Genomic DNA, 11,207 nt, shown 5'->3' on the forward strand with positions numbered 1-11,207 from the left:
CAAGATGTCATTGTTTTTTATTGCTGAGTAGTATTCTAATATGTATATATTCCAGTTTCTTCATCCATTCTTCCAACGAAGGCCATCTCGGTTGTTTCCAGGTGCTGGCTATTACAAATAATGCTGCTATGAACATAGTTGAACTCTACGGCATGGATGGACTCTGTGTGAGCCTTGTAAGTTTGGTTTCTCACCTTCCTGGACCAGGGGGAGTTGGGAGGACCTTGAACTTAACATAGTGAAGGGAATCCTGATGGCTCTTTGGATTGGAGAGGGAGGGAGTGGGGCTGTGGGAAGAAGGGAGGGGAGGGAAGGGGGAGGAGGAAGGGAGGAGATGGAAATTTTTAATAAAAAAATGAGGAATAAAAAAATAAACAAACGTTGTGTAATATTTGACAAAATCAGCTTCTCTATTCCAGGACCCACCTAGATAAGGACAAGGCAGAGTTCTGCAAGAACAGCCAATCCCTCAGCTGCCCACACATGAACATGTATACCTAGCTTTCTCCTCTCCTCCTCCTCTGACTTTCCCAGAAAAAAAGTTCACCAAGGCCAGCCCTGGTCAGGATCCCTCATCTCCAAATCCTGCCCATCTTGTATCTGCAGATACTAGAAAACTATCCTGTCAATAAACATTAAGCATTATTCACAGTAAATAACTTAACTGTTCACTGTCTTTAACTTTCAACTCCATGGTTCTAATGAGAATGTGTCTGATTTTCATAGAAACAGAGAAAACTAACAAATGCAAATATACTCCCCATTCAAAATACATCTATTATCACCTTAGGGGGTGAAAAACCACAACTGCTTACATTATAGATTTCACTTCATCTATAGCAAAGGATTTTTATTTACTGATATTTGTTTTGTGAGATTATTTCCATATGTTTGAAATTGAGCATCAAGAAAATTCATATGCCCATTACAGGAAAGTGTTTCATGTGAATGAAGTATCATCTAAATTAACATCCATGTCACCCTTTGTGCATTCCCTCATCCACATTCTCTTCAAATTTTACCAAATCCATACAAAAACTATGAAATTATGAAGGACTGATATTGCTTGGGACATTAATGGCAGCTCATTATATTTGCAGTTTTGGATCTCTCACAACAGAAAAAAATAGGCTCATAGAGTAAAACAAAAGTAGTATTACTTGTAGACCCATTTAAATACAACATCTGCTAAGCATATTGTTCTTTCTTTGCTTTTTTGAGAAGTTTCCTCATGAACCAGCCTTCAAAGTCCTAGAACTCATTATTAAATGCGGCTGCTCAAGAACTCACAGAAATTCAATTACCTCTGAACCCAAGTTCTGGGATTAAAGTATGTTAAACCACACCTGGTTATCTGCTAATCAATTTTTGAAAAATAAGTGAAACTATGCTCATGAGAAGTAGTGAAGCTGTCTTTGTGATTACCTGGTCATACAGTTACTTGGAACCTTAACTGCCACTTTTCTTTCTATAACACAGAAGAACATGAAGAAGAACAGTCTATGAAGTCTTCTAGGTCTATGATAAAATAGTTTCTCTAATTTAAACATGATCTGGAGAATTCTGGACAGCCTTCTGTGCCCCAAAAGGCTGTCACTCTTGTTTGTCTCTTACTATGCAACACTCCTTGGTCTCGTAACGCCCTGTAGAGCTCATAAAAAAATCCTTCTCTGGACTAGATCCATGATAACACATGTGGAAAAAATGAAAAGAGGTTGCATTGAAAAGTAGACAATACCTTTCTTTAGCCTCAATGACAGTAAGAACTGGGACAAAAATATACATGAAGGCAGAGAAGCAAATTCCCCCTTATTACAACTAACATGGTACAAGTCACAGTTGTATCAAACTAGGGTTTAAACAATAACAAAAATTTGTTTCTAATATCTGGATGATGCCTGAAATATATCAACATTGTTATCAAAATTTCATATTTTAGCATTGAGAAGTGAGACATTCACAACCTACTCCCCACTACATCCTGCTAGGCTAATGTCCCAAACAAAAGGTCAGGTCACCAGTAAGGACCTGAAAAGTGCCTTTGTTGTACATTCCTTATAAAGACTCTGGCCTTACTTCTCCCAGCACAGACTTGGGAGCAACTCCATAGCCTCCTCCAAGATGCTGGTGGTCCTGCTCACAGCGGCCTTGTTGGCTCTGAGCTCAGTTCAGAGAGCAAATGCAGGTATGAAATAGGGTAGACATTGGTTCTGTGAAATAGGGATTGGGCAACACACGGAAGTACAGGGCTGGGAGAAATGTAAAACAATAAATAAGAAACTGAAGTAAAGGATTAGAAAAATATATTAGAATATTTATATCTTCATTTGGCTCTGGATCTTAGACTTTGCTTATAGTAAAATTTAGGAAACTATTTTACCACAGTATACCATGAGTGCATTTGTGAAATAACCTTTTTGGTGGGGGATGAAGAATGGTATGGTGATACAGGTGACAGAGGGAAGCTCAGTTTCAAGGAGTTATGAGAAGCCAATAGTAAATAATGCCAACATTTCTCTACAGATGAGAGCAAAAACTGAAAGAAACAAAGGTACCTCATGGATGTTTTTGAGATGAGGAAAAATATAATAAATTTGAAACTGTATCCATTCAGCTAGAATATCAGTGAATAATTTTTTAAATTATTTTTGAGCATGTGTGTGCATTCAGAACTCTGTGCATGTGTGTGTGTACATGTATGAATGTGTGAGAGATAAGGATGGAGACAACAAACAGACACAAATTCATGCACAGAGAGAGACAGAGAGATATAGAGAGAGAGCGAGAGAGAGAGAGAGAGAGAGACCATGTGGTTGAATATTTTTTCACATTTCAGTCAGAAGACAGCATATTGTCAGAAAGATTTGTATTTTACCATATGATCCCAGGAACTGAATACAAATCGTCAGACACACACTTTCACCCACTGAGATATCTTCCTTGGCCTCTCTCTCTATTATAATGACCCACATGCAATATTCATTGTTATTCACAAAGTATTTACAGCAATGATTATACTTACTTCATATATGAATACCTATGGATATATATCATATAACAAATGAAGGTCATGAAGAAAAACATAAAGAATATGAACTAGTCAGACTAAAATTACCATACTACAATGAAGACTAATAATAAGGGTTGCCAGAGATACTTAGAAACAAAATAGTCATTGTTCCTGATCATAGAAACCATTCTGGAAGTAGTATCTGTAGCACTGTCAAAAAATAAAATACTTCTTAGTGGATGTGAAGATGTTATTGAAAGTCATTTGTATTTCCAGCTGAAAAATCTTATAACTAACTTTTCTCTACTCTTGTGCTTATTTTCTAGAGATCATCTATGAAGACTCTTCTTCTCAGCTCTTAGGTAGGGCCTGATTCATCCTATATTAACTGATTAAGCATGATTTACTGCTGTAATTATACAGTTCTATAAAATCTCATAAGTTTATTATTTTGTGAAGTTAACATGTGACAGCTTACCCTGAGATAGATAGGAAAGCTCCCCTGCATTGTCTCTAGGACCTAGAAGAGGGCAATATGCTGGAAGAGTAGGAAGCCAGGGTTTATACCAGGAACATTTTGTGTCTTCCACAGATGGAAGGAATGACTTGCATATGATGAGCATATTGAGTGTCCTCATCTAAAATCTTCCATGACTCTATGGGTTGGTCAGAGAATTTTTTCCCATTGATTCATTTTAGAATTATATAATTCCACACTAGATAGATATGTAACTTCACAGATTTTAGTCTCTCACATCTTTTTAAAATTTATTCTTCTCACTCAGCTCTGCACCCACAGCTGAGTAATACATACAAAAACACTGCTGGAAAACTGAATGGAACATCTTTTAGTCTCTTTCCTATTCTTCTTTTTGTTCTCCACAGGATTATGGGACTCAAAACAACATGCTATATTAAAGAATAGAGCACTGCTGTCACATTATGGTCCATTGCCTAATTATAACTAATATCGTTAAAAAATCCTTTCAATTTTGTCACTTTTGTCTGAGAAATGTAACAAAAATAAAATCACCTTTAATGATCAAATTTAAGAAGAAATATTTTCCTGAAGAGTTGAGCCATAAAAAGTTATTATGATAAATATTTAAAAATTACATTTTTAAAAGAGTCAGGCTCATATATTTAGGAAGGAAGGGCATTCTGACAGAAAGAGAAAAGTAAGCTTCTTTCACATGGATCTATGTCCCTGCAGAGGAAGAGCAAAAAAGCCAGGTCAATAGTCAACAGCCTCAGAATGATGACGAAAGTGATGAACCTGAAGATGGTGAGGAAGACAGTGGAGAAGAAAACCCACCAGAGAAACCACCACATCATCCTCGCCCTCCTAAACCTGGAAAACCACATGGCCCACCCCAGGAGGGAGATGAGGAGAAACCTCGCCCACCTAAACCTGAAAAGCCAGAAGGCCCACCCCAAGAGGGAGGTGAGGAGAAACCTCGCCCTCCTAAACCAGAAAAACCAGAAAAACCAGAAGCCCCACCTGAGGAGCCTGAGGAGGGTGGTGATGAATAGGCAAGTAACCTCTAGAAATTTTCTGCATAAATAAAAGGTTCATCAGCACAACAAAAGTAATCAGACACTTTATTATTCCAACAAAGATATGGGATTCCCTTTGCTTGCTGTTAATACCATTCGTTAATAGGAAGCTTCTTTGGGCCTATAGATAGGGCAGAATGGAGCTAGGCAGGAAAACTAAACTGAATGCTGGGAAAAAGAAGGCAGAATCAGTGAGAAGCCATGGAGTTGCCTGAGGGAGAAAGGCACCAGCCCCCAGCTGGTACCTTGCTGGTAGGTCATGACCTTGTGGTGATGAACAACTTAATGTAGATGGGTTAATTTAGGATATAAGAGGTATTTAGCAATGTGCTTAAATGATTGCCTAAGCAGTGATTTAACTAGTATGGTTTTTGTGTGCTTATTTTGGGACTAAACACTAGGGTACAAATGAAGGGCTCTTGCCAACAGCATAGTATGAAACTCTAGAGATCACCACCATCTTCCAAAAGGCATAAATATCTTATACATCTAAAACTTAAAAGTTCTCTATACCTTGATTTCTGTGACAAATGTTATTTAAAGTCACTCTCCAACAAATGTCTTAACACTAACACAGTTAGATATCCAAAATACTAACAGATATCTCAAAATATATTTGTATTGCAGGCTAGGTCATTCTTCCCCCTGACTTCATTTATCTGTTTATTAATTGCAGGCGGAGTAGAAAACGGTTACCTTTAATGTCATTTCAATGGAGCAATGATGTAAGAGAACCTTCAACACTCCAATAAAACATTTAGCATGAAATTATTCTTTGTTGTCTTCTTAGTCTGAGTATGAATGAGTGAAATCTGGGGACGGTGGCCAAACCTAAGGCAATTTTAAAACTCTTCAATCATTTTCATTAGAAAATGTCTTACTTTCTCAATTTATGAATCAGTCCACTATCATTTGAGAGACCCCTTTTTTTTTCTTCTTACCTGGAGTACAACTGTGCTATATTTCCCAGATATTTCTGATTTTAGCAGGAGACTTCACATAAGACATGATTTTCAATATTAAAATATATAAAGAGATGAAACTACATAAAGATACTCTTAGTATGTCATGTGTGTTGTCTGGCCAGGACACTATAGAAGAGCTGCCTAGGAGAACTAGCAAAAGAGTTCCTTGTATCTTTTCTCACAGATAACACTCTCTGTTCACTATTTACATGTTAGGAAGTTGCTGTTTTTGCAGCTGGTGTTCTTTTGGGCACTCAAGTGTCAACCAGCTCACATTCTTCCTTGAAGTGGACAGTCCTATAAATACAGTGATACAGTGGTTTTAGGGGCCAGATGTTCATTATTTTCACTTTCCTTTAATTTTTATAAATATGTACTTGTCTAATCCACATATGAAATTTTTAAATATTTTATGTATACCTTAGAGCAATCTTCCTATCTTAATTTTTTAGGGTTTGTAAATGTTCATTCAGTGATTCTTAAATTATAAATATTTTATGTATACCTTAGAGCAATCTTCCTATCTTAATTTTTTAGGGTTTGTAAATGTTCATTCATTGATTCTTAAATTATGTTGAATTTTAAATAAAAATGTAAATACAAAAGGTTTAGATGTTCCACAATTTGAGGAATTATTAAACTTTCCAAATAGTTGAGCCTTAATTTTTAGACTCTTAATTTGCTATTTTTGAATGCTCTATGCAATTTTTTATTTTACCTAGATCATATTCTTCTTTACCTCCTTTCACAAATTTCTTTATTAAAACTAGAGTGATGTTCATGGAAGTAGCACAGTGGGAGATTCATAGAAATGACAATTTGGTGTCATATGAAATTTTGACACTTAAACTACTGTTGGCAAAATTCTTTGGATGGCCATGAATTCAATATGGCAAAGAGAAGTACAGATGATAGGCCAAGATTTGGTAAGATTTATGTGTATATTTATAGACACAGGCTAACCACATTCATCTACTAACCACATTCATCTACAATATAGACAAAGCTACATGTCATAATGAAACTGTGACTGTCAGTAGCCTAAATGATTTATCAAACAACCTTCTGTCCCAGAATAGTCCAATGCTTATTCATTAACAGTCTTTGTATGTGTAAATCAAAATTATCACCAATACTTATACCTATAATATCTCTGTTTATAAGAAGAGAGGATAAACTCTTTACCCATGTTCCATGAAACTCTGGAATCTGTGACACTAAGCTGAAAGCCTTAGTTTGGAGTTGGATGTATGAGAGAGGTTAAAAAAATCATCAAAGACTCCAATATATGACAATTTGTCACTAAAAATATAATAATTTACTCAAGAGGTAAAATATTTTTATTAGGAAAATAGTTTTCAGGCACATACCTACAATTACATTACACTGAGGCAAAAAAGCTAAAAAGCCTCAATACATAGAAGAAAATATATTTTTTATATTCTTTGTCTTTAATATCTTTATTTATTTATCATCATTATTTATTTCAGACCTTTTATCTTATATTTAATGATACTGAAAATTTCATACATTGATTTATTCATTTCTGGGTCTCCTTACAATTTCCCCCCAAACTCCCCACATAGCCAAAATCCTTTCTTCATGTCTTCCTTCATATCTATATCCATATACCTATTTATATGTGTCCAACTATGAAGTCTGCTGAAATATTGGTAGAAGACAGTTGCTCCATAATTTAACTAATACCTTATCCTTGGCAACATGTGGCCTAGAAATATAACTTCAAAGCTGTCATACAACTCTTTAGTAGAGTACTTGTTGACATAATTTAGCCCTCGACACACACTTCAGCACATAAATAAATACTTCATTTTACCTGCCATAAGTTACTTAAACTTCAAAGAAACTATGCATGTTTTCCAAATACAGTTCAATAAGACTTTGTGATTTTTAACACCTCAAGTCAGCATTCACTGTCCTCTGAAGTCCATTTAACAGTAAAAATCAGTCAACATGTTCTTGTCAGTTTCTTGATATGTGACCAAGTTCATGCCAGAAAGCAACTTTAGGTGTACATGTTGCATTATGTGGCCCTTTCATAATGCACAATATGATCCAATAAAGTCAGCATTCATTGGGTCTAACATTTAACAAGAATTGTTTATTTTGTTTTGTATAAATGGGTTTCTCCTGCATGAATGACTGTGTACCACATGCATTTAGTGTCCATGGAGGAGAGGAGAATATCTGGAACTAGAAATTTAAATAGTTGTTAGTTACTATATCAATGCTCAGACCCCAAACCAGGGCCTCTGAAAGACAAACAAGTAGTCTTAACTGCTGATCAATCTCTACAGCCCCAATGAAATATTAACTTTACTTATCAGCTCTTCTAAATAGAAGATTTTATGCCCACACAAATACACATAGAAATTGTGTCATAATTAGGACATATTGCTCAGTTTCTAAGACCACATGATGCATTGTTGTCTTCAAATAGCTTCAAGGTATTGATGAAAAACATTCTTTTCCTATCTATTGATTAAACTATATTTTTAAATTTTAGGAAAATATATTTGCACCTAGGTTTTTAAGGTGATGTTCATGAAGAAAATATTATCTGTCTCCCAACACTTCATATAGAAATATTGAAGTATTCCCTGGCATGTAAGAATAGTAACTGAACCTAGTAATAATATCCTAAAGCTGTGTTTGTGTAATACAATCTACATTTCATAAACACATATTTGCATGCCAAATCTGTCAAAAGAGTTACTAGGAAAAGATGTAAATCAACTTCTTAAACACAAAACTCATTCAAAAATAACCAATTATTTTATTCCTTTTTCTTAAAGGATTAGTTTCCATTAATACAATATTTCTTTTTGATTAAGAGAATGATAAATGATTTGTTTACCATTTATTATCAAACAAAATCCATGAAGAAATTTTAAAAGACAAAGGAGGACACTGAACTGAATCACTAAGTCACCACTCATACCATCCTTTATTTGTTCTTGGCTTGGAATGCTGCCTCTCCCTTGTTCATGTCCATTCTCAATGAAAACCCCGACTCTTGGAACCGAACAACTCCTCTCTATTGGCTAGTGGACCATGGACAGGCTTCCTCTAACACTGCCTTTCATTTTAAATAAGAAGTAAGTTTCTAACTCTAACACAACAAAACTGTACAATGAACATTATTATCAATAATTGTCCAAAAAAAGCAAGATTGTTTTGGCTGGGTTTTTTTGTTTTTCCATATAAAGTTGATTATTGTCCTCTCAAGATCTGTGAAGAATTTTGATGGGACCTTGATGGGGATTGCATTGAATCTATAGATTGCCTTTGGTAGAATTGTTAATCTTAGAGAATACCAACTTAGGTAAAAATATTGAAAATTTTACCTGTTTTATCTTTACATCATTTGCTGAGGATAAATGATATACTATCAGTTTGCAGTACCAAAGTGTTGGGGCAGCTGGCCCAATCCCTGCGTTCAGGGGCGTGGCTGCCCCAGCGGAGTAGCATTCCCCTTAAATAGGATCGGAGCGCTGGAAGGAGCCCCGTTTGGTTCTCCCCTGCGTACCTTCTGCTCCACTGGACCCTTGGATCTGTAAGTTCCCTTATTTTCCCTTGTATTAAAAATGATTTATTATAAAGGACTACCGTGGTTATTTCCCTAAACCCTATAACCGCTGGTACCTTGCCGGTACATCTGGCGCTCCAACGTGGTGACTAAATCCACTTAAAAACCTTACGTGGGACAGAACGCGGACCGCTCCGCACAGCGGGACCAGACAAAACCGCAGCTCGCTCCGGGCCCAGCGGCGCGAGGTCGTCCAGCTGCAGGTCGTTGGGAGTCCCGCGAGTGCGCGCGCGTGCGTGCGCGCGTTCCTCCCACCCGTAGTTCTTGTAGTGACCCGAAGCTGATAGCCCGCCAGCTGTTTGTGAAGCTTTTGCCGAGGTTCACCGTTGATTTTAAGCTACCAGAACATCGCCGCTGCTTCCCCAGCTACTGTGCTCTGCTCGGGACGCCATCTTTGGTTTTCCCAAAACACGTGAAACTCGGTGCACTGCGCCATCTAGTGGCAGACAACGGTAATTACAGGTAATTTTTCATCTGATCGGAATCAAGCATTTAGATTGAAAATGTCTGATAATATCACTATTAAAGGATTCTATAATTTGTTTAATTACACGATGACTGAAATTTTGAGCGATACAGATGTGGTTTCCTTTGGCTGGATATTTACAGGGCTTGGTATCTTCTTTATTTTTGTTTGTTTCATTACAACGTGGTTGGAAAATAAAAAGGAAATAGAGTCCTTACAGGCAGGAGCTAAAAAACTAAACAAGGACATAACTGGTTTGGAAAACACTAATAAACAGCTTGAAAAGATGGTTGCAGCTCTCGAGGAAAGGAATAATAGACTTTCCTCTGAGATGGCCAATAATAAACAACTTGAAAAGACGGTTGCAGCTCTCGAGGAAAGGAATAATAGACTTTCCTCTGAAATGGCTTTGCTACTTGAGAAATTTGGAACTTTCGAGGAGAAGTTTGAATTTCATGAGGAAAGGAATAACAGATCTCTCTCTGAGATGGCTTTATCACTTGAGAGGAAAATGCAAGGTATGGAGTCAGGAACAGCGGATCTGAATCATAAGTTACAATCCCTGTCGGTAGAAACTGAACCATTATCTGAGAAGATTCGAACCGTTGAATGTATTAACAAGACTTTATCAAAGAGCTATGAAAGATTGCTGGACAGAATTTCAATACAAGATGGCACCATTCATGCCATGAAAATTCTGTCCAAGGATGAGACGTTATCGGTGTTGGACAAACTTCATACCCTTGAATCCTCTATGAAAGCCTTGGAACATAATACTGGGCAAGAGATTGAGGCATTGCAGAAGGCAATGGTAAATAGATTTGAAAAGATCGAGGAAATTATGGACTCTCATGAACAGGAGCAAATAGTACAACAGAAAGTCCCAACCCCATCGATAAATAGAACTCTCCGGAATAGCTTCAATAGAACTCTACCTATTTTCCCAGTGATAACAACAGAAAAGGTGACTGGTTCTAAAAACCCTAAGATCACCAAGGAATATACATGGGAACCTATCCGTATGAATGATCTGAAAGAAATTAAACAAGCTGTTATGAATTTTGGGATGCATAGCTCCTTTGTTAAGGAGATGCTAAAGTCTTGGTCCCTTACAATTAACCCAACCCCTAGGGACTGGTTGGACCTAGTCTCAGCTGTTTTAGAGAACGGACATCAGTTGAGCTGGAAGTGCATGTTTAGACAAGAGGCTAGGCTTTTAGAACAGCAGGAAAGATCAAAGGGAGTTGACATCACCCTAGATCAAATTCTGGGTGAAGGACTTTATTCTGATCCTCTAGAACAAGCTAATTATAATGAACACACTCTATCCGTATGTACTACCGCAGCCTTGAAGGCTTGGGCCAGGGTTGAAGACCCAAGACAGAGAACGGAATCATATATCAGAGTTAAACAAGGTCCGAGAGAACCATTTGTGGACTTTTTACATAGACTAACTAAAGCTGTACAAATAGGGATATCTGACCCAGAAGCAAGGCAGGTAATAATTGAGTCCTTGGCTTATGAGAATGCCATGTAGAGTGCAAAAGGGTTTTGATGCCTCTAAAGATCAGATCAGCACCCCTGGAGGAATGGGTCTTA

General features: G+C 37.0%; 1 protein-coding gene across 1 annotated transcript; it reads left to right on the plus strand.

Moving 5' to 3' along the window:
* Nucleotides 1-2,121: 2,121 nt before the first annotated feature.
* LOC119806576 (proline-rich proteoglycan 2-like) lies at nt 2,122-4,543 on the plus strand. Its single transcript, XM_042054503.1, has 2 exons — nt 2,122-2,185; nt 4,224-4,543. The coding sequence occupies exons 1-2, from the start codon at nt 2,122-2,124 to the stop codon at nt 4,541-4,543; spliced, it is 384 nt and encodes a 127-aa protein (XP_041910437.1).
* Nucleotides 4,544-11,207: the final 6,664 nt, after the last annotated feature.

Source organism: Arvicola amphibius, chromosome 2 (genome assembly GCF_903992535.2).
Source record: "Arvicola amphibius chromosome 2, mArvAmp1.2, whole genome shotgun sequence".
NCBI lineage: Eukaryota > Metazoa > Chordata > Mammalia > Rodentia > Cricetidae > Arvicola > Arvicola amphibius.

What these genes read in the sequence shown, in the direction of transcription:
- LOC119806576 (XM_042054503.1), top strand. Translation starts at nt 2,122, where the DNA reads ATGCTGGTGGTCCTGCTCACAGCGGCCTTGTTGGCTCTGAGCTCAGTT. An exon ending in AGTTCAGAGAGCAAATGCAG is followed by an intron (nt 2,186 to 4,223) that starts GTATGAAATAGG and finishes ATGTCCCTGCAG; the next exon opens with AGGAAGAGCAAAAAAGCCAG.